The sequence below is a fragment of the Corvus kubaryi genome, unplaced genomic scaffold (genome assembly GCF_017639235.1).
Source record: "Corvus kubaryi isolate FWS band 111438036 unplaced genomic scaffold, C.kubaryi_AGA036_p1.0 37398, whole genome shotgun sequence".
NCBI lineage: Eukaryota > Metazoa > Chordata > Aves > Passeriformes > Corvidae > Corvus > Corvus kubaryi.
The window spans coordinates 4,653,838-4,669,595 of NW_024581137.1; the positions used below are offsets into that span (position 1 = coordinate 4,653,838).

The 15,758-nt window shown below is 46.5% G+C and overlaps 1 protein-coding gene across 1 annotated transcript; it reads right to left on the minus strand.

Moving 5' to 3' along the window:
* Nucleotides 1-7,488: 7,488 nt before the first annotated feature.
* On the minus strand, nt 7,489-13,979 carry LOC121671872. The gene is given in 7 exon segments (XM_042044141.1): nt 7,489-8,490; nt 9,472-10,203; nt 10,206-10,778; nt 10,949-11,130; nt 11,883-12,067; nt 12,370-13,256; nt 13,352-13,979. Coding segments are annotated over 7 exon segments (4,188 nt in total). The 3' UTR covers nt 7,489.
* Between the last annotated feature and the right edge of the window lie 1,779 nt (nt 13,980-15,758).

Here is a 15,758-nt window from a genome sequence, read left to right on the forward strand (position 1 = left end):
TCTCCCTATTTTGTTGTTACTGTTTATTTGGTGTTATTTTAAAATGAAATTTCACTTCAGTTTCCCTCCTGAATAGCAGTCATTCATAGAAAAATGCTCCTAAGGGAGTGGTGATTTTTCAACATAAAATCTCTAAAGAGAAGGGAGAAAGTTAAGTATTAGTACAATGTTACAGTGCGGATACTGCAACACGATGTATTAAACAACGAGGCACGTGGAAAAGAAATATATATAGACCGATTCTTGATAGATGTTTCAGAGAGATGTTTATTTCTCCAGCCGCATGGCCAGAGCTCTGCCGAGGAACTGAGGCAATCACGGGACCCGAGGGTCCTTGCCCCCGCAGGGGAACACAAAACAACCAATGGGGAACGAGGCTGACCAGGGGCTAGGGAAACCCTGCGTCTCCACCCCCAGGGTCCCTCTCCCAGGACTACATGGCAGGGGGAGGGCCCCAACATTTCACCCGTTTATTTTTAACAAAAAGAGATTTAAAACTTGACATGGAAAACAACTGGATAAACACGAGATAACAAGGACAGTTTCAAAACAAAACAAGCCACCCTCCTGAGTCTTTAAATGTCCAAACAGATTTTCTGGAACATCTTAAGGCTGACAGAAGGGAGACAGGACTCTCCGGGCATGTTTTGTGGGGAAACTGAGGCAGGAGAGGGTTTCTTCCATTTGTACCTGTTGGAACGCTAAACAAAAATAGTTAATTTCTTCCCCTTTTCATCCCCCACTCAGCATTGGAAAGCGATTTTGGGGGAAACAATTGGCAAAGGCATGGTTTTGTGAGGGAAACCATGGGTGGAAAAATGGATTGGGAATACACTGGCAGTAATAGGATATAGGATAAAAGGAAAAGGTGGGATTAGGAGAGGGAGACTGTAGGGGGGGCTTATAATGGAGATATTGTCTAACATGACTACGATTTTTAGCATATATACTGCCTTTTACAGAAACACCATCAGGCCCAGTGACCTCTGCTGCTTGTAACCCTTTTCTACCTTGCACAATTTTGAACTCCACCACCTCTCTATCTCCCAAGCTTGGGATACATTTTTCAGGGTTATTCTTTTTAATAGCAGTTCTATGAACGAATATGTCTTCTTGGTTGTCACATCTTGTTATAAAACCGTAATTTTGTTTAACATTATAGCATTTTACTATTCCTAAAACCTTAGCTATGGTGATTTTTTTCCTTTTTCCGAGTGGCTGCTGTTTTCTGTCTCACTGCATTTTTGCTTTCTCTTTCACTTGCTCCTGTGTTGGAATTGTCAGGGCTGCTCGTGCTTGCGCGCTCTTCCCGGGGTTACATTTGGGGCCGCGCAGGCCGGGCTGGGCCGCGCTGCTCAGCTCCCTGCGCACCGCCGCTTCTGCTCTCAGCTGCGCTGCTGCTGCCTGACGTCACACCCGCGTCTTGGCTGGGCCCCCGAGCAGCGGCCCCCCCATGCCCTGCTCCAGCGTGTGTTTTGGCTAGGTGTGGCTCCGCTCCACCACCGCCAGCTGCCGCCCACGCGCTGCCCCTCTCGGTCGGGCGTTCACGGGGCTTGCCCCACCACGCACGGGAACTGCCTCACTGCTGCTCACAGAGCGCTCGCTCCACGTGGCCTGGGTCGCACGGACCCAAAGCAGGCTTCCCTTCGCCAGGACACAGCTGACATTGCTCAACAGTCTTGGTAATTAAATAATATTCACAAAAATATTCTTCCATCGGCATATATTTTGACTCAAAAATTAACTGTGTCCAAATGGTCTTCCAAAAGTCTTTGGTAAGAATCACATCCCAAGAAACATAGAAAAAGTTCTTAAACAACCATGCCAGGAAGTGTTTCAGTTCCTTTTGAGCTTGAATTAAGCTAAAATTTACAAATCGTTGTTCAAGAATCTTTTCAAGTTTAAGTTAAATGTCCATATGCAGCTCTGAGAGCCAAGAGTCTTTCCACGGTTCCTCCATAATCCAGAGAGAATATCCAAACCAGGGCGAGAAGAGAGACATCTAGAGTGGTTTTTACTCATGAAGTTTCTGTCCTTAGAGATTGGTGTCTTGCCCACATTATCCACCATTTGTTACAGTGCTGTCTTGGTTTGAAAGGCAGGTGTCTTCTAAGGAAGGCAGTAGCCTCCCTTGGAATGGCAGATGCAACCCCCTTCCCTCCGAGTTATTATAACTTTGAAATCGAGGGGCTTTTAGGCAAAGATGTGGGAAATAGGAATAACAGTTCTCTACTATTATATATATAACCAGTCAAACAAACAACAATAACTATGGCAGTAACAGCAAACAATCACAAATCCAGTCCCAGCCTTCTCGGCTGTCAGGCTCTTTCCCCTTGGGTGCAGTTCCGCTCACAGCCGGCAGGGGCGCTGGAGGTTCCCGGTGAGCAGGGCAGGTGCGATGGTTCCCCCGTGGCTGCAGGGGGCGCTCCGGAGCGAGCTCGGGGACCATGCAGCACCGGTGGCCTGGGAGCTTCACAAACCCCTGGGCAGCTGGCCCTGGTGTCCGACCGGACTCTCAGGAACAGCAGGCTGGAGCGGCAGGCTGGAACGGCAGGCTGGAACAGCAGGCTGGAGCAGCAGGGACGAGCACAAATCTCTGATGGCAGGCGAGATGTATCCAAACGGAGAACCCCCCGGAGGTCTAGACAGGCAGGGTGAGCACAGCTACAGTGTAGCGAAGGCTCAAAGCAGCAGCGGGGCAGGGCGGCCACAGCCTGGCCTCCAGCGGGGCAGGGAAGGTGGGCCCCCGGGAATCCTGGGATCTTTCTCCGCAGAAAGAGAAAACGGCTGCAAAGAACAAGCAGCTTCTCTCTCTCGAACCCAGAGAGCGACTGACCTCACACCCAGGTGAAACAAAAGAGCAGCCAGGCACACCCCACCCACAGTGGGTAGCTCTTTGTCTTCCTGAAGTACCCCAGCGATTTGTTGTCTTAGTAACAGTATGGGGGGAAAATTCCTTTAACAGAAAAAAACCCCTAGAACTCTTAAAACCCCAACAAGTGCGGATACTGCAACACGATGTATCAAACGAGGCCTGTGGAAAAGAAATATATATAGACCGATTCTTGATAGATGTTTCAGAGAGATGTTTATTTCTCCAGCCGCATGGCCAGAGCTCTGCCGAGGAACTGTTCAATCACAGGACCCGAGGGTCCTTGCCCCCGCAAGGGAACACAAAACAACCAATGGGGAATGAGGCTGACCAGGGGCTAGGGAAACCTTGTGTCTCCCCCCCAGGGTCCCTCTCCCAGGACTACATGGCAGGGGGAGGGCCCCAGCAGTACAACTACTATGTCACCACTTTTTCCAGCTGTTGATCCCTGTTCACCCAAAATGTTAGTCAGAAAAACAAGAAATTGGGATAATTTCTGGCTCATTGACAACATGGTTTCTCATCACACATTTCTGCTATTCTAATCACTCTTTATTTGTGTCAAGCAGTAAAATTTAAAGATACTGGCCCATAGGAGTCAATTTTACAATATTGATGATAGAAAAAGTTGGCAGGTATTTTGCAGCTGTCTCCATTGCAATAATAATTGAAATACAGATATCAACGGCTGCAGCGTAGCAAGTGACTTGCACCTCTACAAATCGCAGTATATGGACACTCACAATTCACACTACAGACATGGCAGATAAAAGACAAGCCTGTTAGAAGTGCATCACTTTAATATTCAGTGCAGTGGAAAATTGGAGCGGAAAATGAAACTGCAGGACAGCCTGGGAGTTGAAATTGCACTGTAGTGTGAATTTGGGGAGGCAGAATGTATGGACAAAAATACAATGCAAGTTGGGTCTAATAGAACAACAAACATGGGAAAGTAGTATGAGAAAATGAAAGGTTTCAGGTGTACAGGACCTGAATTTTAAATCTTCTTTTACATGTGACGACTTGGTACTATGCTTGTGGTTTAGGTCAGCATGTAATGGGCAGCAAAAGACTGTCTAAATTATCTGGGCAGTTTCTGTAGGTCTTGCTGACTTTTGGATGTGAGTCAGAGAGGGGAGAGCTTTCTGTCTCACATAAAAAGGAAAGTAAGGAACACAGTGGAAAACATGAATCAAAAGAAAAATGTTTTCATAAAATAAATGTAGTTCTAAATGCTGTAAAAATCTAGGAAAATTTTAATAAACATCTGAAATTAAAACCCATACATGTTCTGTATTTTAATATTTAAACCCTTATTTTTAATTAAAATTCTTCTTATAAAGACAAATATAGTGGGGGGTTTTTTTTGTTTTTTTTTTTACATTTTCCCTCACTGCCATTTTCCCTCACTACCTTCAGATCAACACCTCTCATCCAATAAGGTGCTAATGTATGTTGGACTGGTACTTACATTCCGGCACAGAACACCAGTTCCATCACTGGGAAGCATTTTATCTGAAAGGTGCTCTTTGATTTCAGCTTCAGTATTTGAATCTATCTGGCTTCACAGAGCTACATACAGGTAGGTGGTGTTCAGCAATGGCCTCACTTTGTTACTGTGGCATTCTGTCCTGCTGACTTCACTCAGCAAATTTCTGACACCCCAGGCTCTGAAACTACATAAAATGAGCTTTACATGAGAAAGTATCACTAATGAAGGGCTGCTTGTTCTGCTCACAGAACAAGCACCAGTGATGTTTCCATAGGAAATTCACTCCTGGATACCACCCACAGGACATGGATGTCCATGCTGGACTTCTGGGGGCGCGGGTTATGTTCCTTCCATCCTCCAAGTCCTCTTCCCTGAAAAAACAGGAATTAGAGAAATTAACTTCAAATAGAGAAAAAAAACTGCTAGAGAGAGAATTCCTGGAATTACTGCTGCCTTTGGGTGAATCTTTTCAGGTTTGAGGCAGTGCAAGTAGATAAGAAGACATGACAAGAGATCCAAAATCCTTTAGGATTGGCAGGTGAGGGTAGGAGGAGTGAATAATTATATATCACTTAGTTAATACCAGGCTTTTCTACTTTTTACACAGTTGATGTGATGTGTCAATAAAATACAAACTTAAGGAAAAGACTAGGTGATAAGAAGGACAAGATTTCTTGAGATCCAAGAATGAATTTCAGCATGGCCAGAGCTGCAGGGATCCACAGCTCCCTCCCTCCCTCAGTGAGGATAACTGGCAATTTGGACCTGTTGCAAAGGGGCCTGTACAAAGAAATTGGCTTTATGTTCATCATTTAGATGGCAACAATATCCTGATAGGCTGTGTATACAGTACTGATTCCAGCATTAGGAATGAATGCTGATGAGGATGCTTGTGCTCTGGTTGGCCTCCTCCTGATGCTCTTTGTAATTAAAAGCACAGTGAGCTGTATAGAAGATGAATTTTTGAGAATTCTATTGACAACATATGAGCTGTCCCACCTAAATAGGAAAGCCACCCACCACCCTTAGCCAAAATTCAGGCTCCCTTGATCTATCTGAGGTCAGCATCAAAAGATCATTGAAAATTGCTTTTGAAAAATCTGAACTTAAGTGTGCTTGGCAGTTTCATCTTCTCAGTCAGAAGGACACAGGCCAGAACCAGAAATATCTTCCTTTTTAAGCATCAGGTAAAAAGGACAGAAAGTCTTTCTGTAGAACATCCTTTGGATCTTTCCTGAAAGAAAAGTCAGTCTCAGTTAAAAAGCTTATTTGTCCACATGCAATTTTCCATACCCCTCCTCTTCTCTTTCCCATGCACTATATTTACAAAATTCCTGGTATTTACAGTATTATCTAGAAATGCACACCTTTTGGTTTGCATAACAACAAAAATTAATATTGTGACGGTCTCTCTTCTTTCGTTTTTCTTTAAAGCCATTCCAGCACAATCTTGCTGTCTCTTTGGGGAATGCCTCACCAGTGGTGAGTTTCTCTCTCAGGTTAGGCACTTGTGAAGGGGATTTGGCATGCATGGCATCAATTTGGTTCCCTAAATTACTCTTTGCTCATGAATTGGCTGCTAATGGCATTATGCACACATCACATAGCAGCATCTAGCCTCTCTGCTTTTATTCCTAGTGTAAATGCACATTTACACAGTGCCATTGCTTCCACCTCTTATATGGGCTAGAAGGAGGGATGTAGCAAAAAGATGTGCAGTCCTAATTCTGAAACATTTAAAATTTGGAGAAAAGTGACTAGCTGTATCTATTCTGTGTGTGCCCCTAATTTAGAAAGGCCATGAAATGCAAGATAATATATACATGCAAAATAATAAATACATTTATGTCATTATGAAGGTCATACAAATTTTTTTCTTCAAGAAGATAGATGCATGTAAAACATTGTGAGTTGATTGTGCTGGTTTAGTATCTGACATGTCATTTTCTATATCAGGAAATTTTTCCTCCTAGTCACTTGAAGCTAGACTATGGAGGTTGGAGGCCTCCTCTCCTGCAGCAGTTCTTCTTGCCTTGACCCTCACTGCTTTCAAGGAAGCAATAACAATTTAGAGCAACCAGGGATCTTCTTGCAGGGATGCAGAAGATGTCCTGCAAAAGCAGCACTGCCCAGCTCTCGCTACTAGTCCTAGATGCATCAGGCATATCCCAAAAAGCCATGGTCTGCAGGGAATAATGTGACTTCTGGCCACAGGAGAGGCATGTGCATCATGAATACCATATAACATAGCAAAGAGCTAATCCAAACTTCAGAAAGGTGCCCCTGGAGTGCCTATCTGGAGACTGTCAAGTTGTAGGTTCTGCTGCTTTAAACCATGTAGGCAAAAGTCAGGTTTTAAACCTATGGACTCTCTAAAGACAACCCCAGCTTTTGATTATCAAAGATCCTTATTCAAATATCTCCACCATGCTTTCTCAGTACATGATTTGTTCTTCATTGAGCTAGATTTGTCCTGACTTCTTATTATGGTATCCCACAGCGGTAGAGAGGAGAAGGAGAGGAGAAGGATAGGAGAGGAGAAGGAGAGGAGAGGAGAGGAGAGGAGAGGGGAGGAGGGGAGGAGGGGAGGAGAGGAGAGGAGAGATTCAGCAGGCAGGACTCGTGCAGCAAGATTGATCTATTTAATTATTTTACAAACTCTTTTATAGACTTTTTTCTTCGTAGTCTAATTGGTCAAAGGATCAGCCACCCCCTGGGATGACTGGCTAAAATCCTAAAACATCCATTGTCAAAATATTTTTCTACTGTACCATAAACAAAGCTCTGCAAGGTCGCAGGTGTTCATAGTTTATAGAACTCTGCTAATATCTTCTGTGAGAGAGAAAAGTATCTCACGGGACTGGAAAGAAGCAAGAAAAATTATTGCTAGCAGCAATATTGTATCCACGATTCCCCCTTTTTGTTTTATAAGATAACAATTCTACTAGGTATTAATCCTAAATAGAAATTTACATCAGTTATTAATTCTAAATATAGCCTTAAGGGCTTTAACTATCTGACTCCATAACAAGAAATTTAAAGTTCAGTCTCTGCTTGTGGAAGGGCAATCCACCTGACGGTGGACATCCTGGTCATCTTCAGAAGAATCATTACCTGATGATCTACATTCTGGTCACCATTTGGATGGTTGGCATTCTGGTCATCATTTGGAGGTTGCCTGTTCTGCCTCTGGTGCCGTAGGTCAGGGCGAACACATTTTGAAGGTAGCCACCGTACCCCGTATTTGTGAAAATGCAAGCATACCCACGACCCCAAACAATAAGCTCATGAGGGCCTTCCCAATGGTTAGTAAGTAAATTCCGTACCCAGACTTTTGCCCAGGGCAGTTGTGTCTCGCCTGAAGACTGCAGTGAGAGAAAATGATTCAAAATAACAGGATTATTTGAATTTTGTGGTACTGTAAGGTGATTGATTGTATACAAAGCTTTTACTAGTTGGCTCTGTGGGGTTTCTCCATGCATTCCCCCTGTTTGTTTTTCCAAAACACACTTCAAGGTACCATGAGCGCATTCGACAATAGCTTGGCCAGTAGGAGAATGTGGGATACCAAAGGTATGGTCTACACCCCATAGGTGCAAGAGCTGCTGCGTCTTCTCCAAGGCATAGGCAGGACAATTATCGGTCTTCACAACAGCTGGCACGCCCAGGACCGAGAAAGCCAGTTTCCAATGGGCAATGACATCACGGCCCTTCTCTCCAGTGTGAGCAGAAGCCCACATAGCTGAGGAGAAAGTGTCAATAGACACGTACGCATATTTCAGCCGACCAAATTCTGGGATGTGAGTTACATCCGTTTGCCAAAGCTGCAAGGCTTTGAGGCCTCTGGGGTTTACCCCCAGTGGCAAAGGCGCAGCGAGTCCATGACAGTCAGCACAAGCGCTGACAATGTTGCGCGCCTCGGTTGGCGTTAAATGAAACTGCTTCTGCAGGGTATGTGCACTTTGATGGAAGAAACCGTGCGATGCCTTGGCTTGTGCAATTTTGTCAGGCTGAGGCCCTACCCACGCAGGGTTGGCTAGCATGTCAGCCCTGGCATTGCCTTCAGTTGGAAACCCTGGTAAATCGGTGTGGCTTTGAATGTGCAGCATGTAATATGGGTGCACTCAAACCTGAATTGCAGACCACAAGGTTTGTAATAGTGAAAACAGAGTTGCATTGTTCACCTCCTTCAGAAATGAACAATCTAAGTGTTGGGTTATATCTGCTACGTAAGCAGAGTCAGTAACCAAATTCAAAGGTGTACTAGTTTGAAAACAAACTAGTGGGAGACACCAAGTCAGAATAACAATTGAATAGGGAAATAAAAAGAGGGGGGGGAAAAATATAAAGGCACTGGGTTAAACTGACAGAGTCAGGATACAACCGGAAACCCTGTTAATTAGGGTAGTGGTAGCAGTCCGGTACAATGGTGGCTGCAGTCCTCCTGAAGTGGTGATCCTGTAGAAAGGGTCTGCTCTTCCTCAGAAAGTCCAGTGGTGGCTATGTAGCTCCTGCCCTCTGGAAATCCAGTGGAAAGGTTGTCTCTGGTGTTCAGAATCTCAGATTATATCCAGGATGGAATGCTTGGTTCCTCCCTCTGGGTGGAGCATCTCACAGTGGGATGAGTCATGAGGCCAAGTGTTGATTAGGCTCATTAACAGAAGATGGTCCAGAGGGAGTTATCTCTGAGTCATGCAGCAGGACAATGATGGGCCAATAACAGAAAGATAGTCTGGGGGGAGAAGGCAAGGAAACACTGCCCCACCTGATTTCAACAGCTCATGAGGATGGTAATAGAATACACTGCAACCCAGGACAAAAGGTACCTGTGAGAATCGCTCAAAAGCCATGGTAACAGCCCTTAATTCAACTAACTGAGCAGAGCCTGACTTGTGTTCCTTCAGCCCCTGCCATTCCAATCCCTCCTTCCAGGTAACGATGGCTTTCCCAGTTTTCCCAGAACCATCCGTAAAGACGGTGGGTCCTTGCACTGGCACTCGACTATTTCTCGGCCGCAAGGAAAGTACGGTTGATTTTGCCAACTGCACTAATTTATGGCTGGGCAGATGGTAAGTAATCTGCCCTGAAAAGTTTTGCAGCGCACTTTGCAAAGGAGCACTATGGATAAGGCTCCACTCAAAGTATTCCCTTGAGACTAGAATGACAATTACTGCAGGATCTGCTGCTATCAGTTGCAAACACCATTGGCAGCATTTGATTATCAGAGAAGCAACCAATTCAAACACTGTGGTCACAGTCCTTTTTGGCTGGTGAGGCAGAAAGACCCATTCTAGGATATGCAGAGGATCAGGCCATTGTGCATTCCACTGGCCAATGATACCTGTAGGATGGAGGTCTGGAATAGTAATGAAAACAGTGATAGCAATGGAGGGATCCACTCGATAAACCTGACGAGTGGAAACAGCCCGTTGGACCTCCTGCAGCGCTCGTCACGCTTCCAGCATCAACTCCCAAGGTGAATTCAGATCGGGGTCCCCCTTTAAAATATTGAAGAGCTGAGAAAGTTGCTTTGTGGTTAGACCTAAATAAGATCGTAACCAATTGATGACACCCAGCAGCTTCTGAGCGTCATTCAAGGTTTTAATCTAATCTGGGAATTGCACCTCTTGGCGTTGGATAGTTTGGTCCAAAAGTTTTACTCCTAAATATTTCCAAGGAGGAAGCTGTTGAACTTTCTCTGGAGCTACCTCTAATCCATAGGCATGCAGAGCAGCGAGCAGCTGAGGCTGTATTCCCAGCAGCTTGTCCTGGGTGGACGCTGCCACCAGGATATCATCCATGTAATGGTAGCAGCATGCATCAGGAAACTGCTTGCAACTCTGGATAAAGCTTGGGCAACATACCACTGACAGATAATTGGGCTGTTCCTCATCCCTTGAGGGAGGACTTTCCATTGGTATCTGTTAGCAGGTTCAGCATTGCTAATGGCAGGCACAGTAAAGGCAAATTTTGGTTTGTCATTAGGATGCAAAGGAATTGTGAAAAAGCAATCCTTCAAATCAATGATCAGGATGTCCCACCCCATTGGAATCATGGTGGGAGAGGGCATGCCAGGCTGCAATGCCCCCATGCCTTCCATTACTGCATTAACTTTCCAGAGGTCCTGTAACAGTCTCCATTTCCCTGATTTCTTCTTAATTACGAAAGCAGGAGTATTCCAGGGGCTAGTAGAAGGTTCAAGGTGCCCCTGTTGTAGCTGTTCCTGAACCAGCTGATGAAGGGCGTCTAACTTCTCCTTTGGTAGGGGCCACTGTGGCTCAAAGATTGGTGTGTTAGTCAGCCACCGCAAAGGCAGTGTAAGATACTGTGCATCCTTACGCACAGTGACCCCTATCAAAAATTTGTCCCAATTTGTACCCCCCAAGCTGCCAACACGTCCTGTCCCCAAAGGTTAAGGGAAGTGATAGTAACATAAGGCCTGACTGTAGCTGTGTGTCCCTCTGGGTCCCTCACCACCACAGGCTGTGTGGTTCCTCCTAATCCTGCGATGGCCGATCCCACCGGGGCTAAAGGCCATGAGGGAGGCCACACAGAGAAGGAGATGAGAGTTACATCAGCACCTGTATCAATCAAACCTCGAAGCTGAGTCCGGGGTGAAGGGGCGTTCGGCAGGATCAGGGTACATGTGTGTACTTTTGGTACATACATCTGTGGCCTTTGGTCAGAGATGTCTGCAGTCCAGAAGGCCTGTGGAAGTCCCGTAGATCCACTGCCATTATCTCCGTGAGTTTGTTGTTCTATCCTGGGGACACAAGACTTAAAAGGCACTAATTTAGCAAGGCAGGTCTTTTCAGGAATAGTGACAGGGGGTTTTTGCGTGGAGACCATAGCGTGAATCTGACCTGTAAAGTCAGCGTCAATAACTCCTGAGTGCACTAAGATTCCTTGATGGGTAATGTCAGGTTTTCCCACCAGCATCGCACTGGATGCCTGGGCTAAGGGTCCATACGCATCCAAGGGAACCTTATAAATACCTCTAGAGTCTAAGACGACTGCAGCTGCGGTGTGGACATCAAACCCGTCTGATCCCTGGGTGCCGTCTCCAGGGTGGCTGGGTAGGCCTGTGCCTGTACCTGTGCCACTCTCTGGGGGAGAGACTGCATCGGAGAGCAATTGCCTCTCCTTGCACCCCGGTGGAAGTTTCCTGACAAAGGCTGACCATTGGCATGAGTCCGGGATCTACAGTAGCCCGTGCAATGCCCTGGCCTGCCACACCTCTTGCACTGGAGGATCACTGTGTTCTCTTTTTGGCTCGGCTTAGGCCGTTTCAGTTTTTTCACGTGTTTGGGTTGCTTTGATTCATGACCAGAAGATGTGTGAACAGGCTGCAGGAATGCAGCCAAAGCAGACCTTTTCTGGTTCCCAGATCCCACCTTAGAGCAGGCCCCAGCCATGTCTGTGATTTTAGGGTCCCCTGGTAAGGCATCTATGATTTTTCTGCACTCCTCGTTTGCGTTATCTCTCACTAACTGCTTTAACAACATCTGCCTTAACCTGTTATTGTCAACCTGCTTCTCGAGAGAAGCAGTGACCTTCTCCACAAAAGAGAGGTATGACTCTGATCTCCCTTGAATTATTTCAGTATATCGCTTTCTAGGATCAGACAGCTCTATGGTTTTCAACAGGGCTGCCATGCCAACCTGTTGAGCTTCCTGCCGGACGCTAGAGGGAAAGGTACGCTGGAGATTGGGATCAGAGAAGGGACCAGTCCCATAAGAGCATCTGTCCCCACTGCACGTCTAGGGTCCTCAGCAGGGAGCTGCATATTCCCTAATGCAGTCTTATTGGCCAGCTTTCTCCAGGTATTCTCAAAAAGTGCACATTGTACAGGTTGAAATAGGATTTGACCTAAGTGCCTGATATCAAATGGAGCAAGCAAATCTGTATTTATCACCCTTATCATTTGCATAACCTCAGCAGAACCGAGCCCATATTGTGCAACCTTGAATTGCAGATCCTGTGCAACCTTCCAGGCAATTACCTCATGCTTATCATGCTGGCCTGAATTTGGGAGAGCCTTATACACTGGGAAAGCTTGGATCTCCCCTTTGAGGGAGTCACTGCCATCCTGAACCACTGGCACAGCCTGTGGATGCAGTGTAACAGCTTCCTGATTACTCTCAGAATCCTCAACTCTGCTTGGCATCCCCAGTGTTTCCAATAAATCCCAATCGCCTTCCTCCAGAGCCCGCATCTTAAGTGCCTCCCAGAAATGGTTGTAGTGTCTCCGACGCACTGTCACAGTGCAGTCCAGGAAGGTCCAGGGGCGAGACTGGAGCAGCCTTTTCTTTTGCTGCTCGGCTGCAGCGGCTTTACGCCCTGGGGCCAAAGCCTCCTCTGCTTCACTGCCTGAGAATGAATCGTCGGGTATGAGCAGCTTTGAGGAGCTGTGAACGAACAGAGGTGGGCGGGGAAGAATCGACCGACCAGAAGAGAAACTGACAGCAGTGGCTGCAGTTGGCTGTGCAGGGGTTTGAGCCTCAGCCGCTATCGAGGATGCAATCTCAGGCGGTTTCGACCGATCCGGCGCTGGGGCTGCTGCGGCCATCTCCGATGCTGCAGCAGTGCCCGGAGCCGCCGCTGTCTCCTGTGCCACGGTAGCACCCAGAGCCGCTGGAGGCCGGGGCACGGCCTCCGCGACTGCCGCTTCTTTCGCCGGTCTCAGCTCCACTGGCGGCCGGGACGCCGGCGCAGTGCCGGTCGCTGACACCGCGACCGCCGCCACCGCCGCTGGTTCTGGGTTGGGAGCATCTCTCGCGGGTGGCGTGGGCACGGCGTGCCCTGCGCAGTGGGGTGTCTCCGGCAGCTGCAACAGCTGCTTTTGCGAGCTGAGCAGCTCCGCCAGCTGCCGTGATATGTTCGGGAGCTCTGCCAACATAGGCAGATGCTGTATTTAAAGGTCGACTGCTTGGTTCTGCTTTTGTGTGGAACAGTTTGTCGCTGTGGGGGGTGACGAGCCGCACCCGGGCATTCTCGGTGCGGCAGGTGCCTGCGTAGATGGGCTTGGAGCCACCATAGGGGTTCAGGACGCGAGCCCACTAAAACGCGGTGCTGCAAACGCGGCTGCCGCTGCGGAACCGAAAGGCAGGGCGGGCTGTGCACCATCCTGCTGCCCCGACACCCCCGCCAGTTGCTCTGCCGGCGTGGTGTCCTCGGGGGCTGAGGGGTCCCGCGGCAGCGCATCATGACCCGGTGCAGGCTCCGCAGCATCCCCCGCCTGTGGAGCCGGGGGGGGTTTTCCGATATCTCTCTATCACATGCCTCCGAATCGGACGAGCCAGCTCTGCTGTGACATGTAAACTCTATCAGCAGCTTGAACAAACCCTGCCAAGCGCGCAGTAATTTCGGCACTGACGAATCCCCAGACGGGAATTCGTGAAATAGAGCAGACCTGAACTCGTGCTGCCACCCAAAGTCCAGGGCAGCCTCTGAGTTTGGTAAGAATCCATGCCTGATAGCCCAGTCTAATGCTTCACGGAGTGAGTTCTCAGAAACAGAGGTGTCCTTTGAACTGAAAACACCCCTCCAGGCTGATAACACAGAGTCGATTTCTAAGCCGCTGGTTGCCATTTTTCCCGTCCCGTCGCACATCCCAGTCCGGGGAGGGGGGGGGGAAGGAAACAGCGTACCTCTAGAGAAATGCAGCTTGGCTCACAGCGTGCAGGACACGTCGGGGTTCACCAAATATTACGGTATCCCGCAGTGGTAGGGGAGGAGAAGAGAGATCCAACAGGCAGGAATTGTGCAGCAAGATTGATCTATTTAATTATTTTACAAACTCTTTTATAGACTTTTTTCTTCGTAGTCTAATTGGTCAAAGGATCAGCCAACCCCTGGGATGATTGGCTAAAATCCTAAAACATCCATTGTCAAAATATTTTTCTACTGTACCATAAACAAAGCTCTGCAAGGTCGCAGGTGTTCATAGTTTATAGAACTCTGCTAATATCTTCTGTGAGAGAGAAATTATCTCACGGGACTGGAAAGACACAAGAAAAATTCTTGCTAGCAGCAATATTGTATCCACACAAGTGTTTTCTAAATCCCCCCTCTTTAGATAGGAACTAAACTTAGTTTATGAAAATGTGTCTCGAAGAGCTGGTATCAGCCTTGGCTCTCAAGAAGAACCAAGAGAGGATTGAAGCTTTGGATCCCCAGCTTGGAGCCTCTGGAATGTGTTTTGCCCTATCAGGGTAGTGAAAAGTACTGGGGCTAGCTACGAATACAGTAATAGGCTACAGAGGTACAAATACATATGCAAAGGATATAGAGAATATATAAAAACAAAAAAGGCAGAAATCAATTTGGTATCAGCTTGATACACACAGAAAGTCAAGATGACCTCATAAGTGATGGTTTGCGATTTGGATTAAAATAAATGCATGAAAAGTGTACAGGGTCCACCCAGTACATAAGCCTAAGGTCCTCTTCATGTGGTTTTCTCAAAGAATTGAATATAACTCTTTGCAACCTTGTTTATGTGCTAGTCTTCTGTCCATCATATGACTGAACTGTAAAACTAAAATCAGGAAACAACTAAAACCAATAATAATTAAAAAAGAAACAATGAGTAAAAAGGCAGGTAAAAATACTAACGCAGAACATTACTGTGGTGAAAGCAAAATTTATCTTGCACTTTGACTTAGGAGCAACCATAGCAGAGTGAGGTGGCAGAAATCTGTATTTTGGAGTGATTTCTTAATATTGAAAAACAGAGAACAGCTAGGCTGGCATCAGAGAGCAGCATAGTGTGAGTGGAGCAAAGCAAGGAGAGCTGAGGATTCAATATCTGTCTTACAGGTGCTTTACCTGTCTTGCCTTAGAATCAGTCTAGTTTGGTCCTTTGGGCTGTGTACCAGCAGGCAACTGGAGCAAAAAAAGATCAACTCTGGAAACACATTTTCTGGTTTTGTTACATAAAAAAGGAATCCCGTTTGCGTGTTGTGACTGCTCAGAGGCATGAACTGAAGCACTGTGAATGGGCGTGATTGAAGAATGGCCTAAGCCACAAAACCAACACAGATGAGTGACAGTCTGTGGTTGTATTCTCCACCTATAAGGACAAGAAAATAAAACTCAGCCAGAACTGTTTGGAAACTTGGTTTGGTAAATTTGTAATGTTTTTTAGGAAAAAAAGAAGTAAGGTGAGATTCATACTCTATACGGTAACACAGTTCATTTGGTTTTTATAGATGGTATCTCTCAGATGTATTCAGTTTTACATCTGCAATTTGTTGTTTTTCTGGAATCCATTTGGATGAACTGTGTAAAGCAAGGATTATGAAAGCAGAACCTCAATATTCACTGCGGTAATTTTGATTATGTTCAAGCTATCATTCTTCTTTTTAATACAACTAATTTAACAATGAA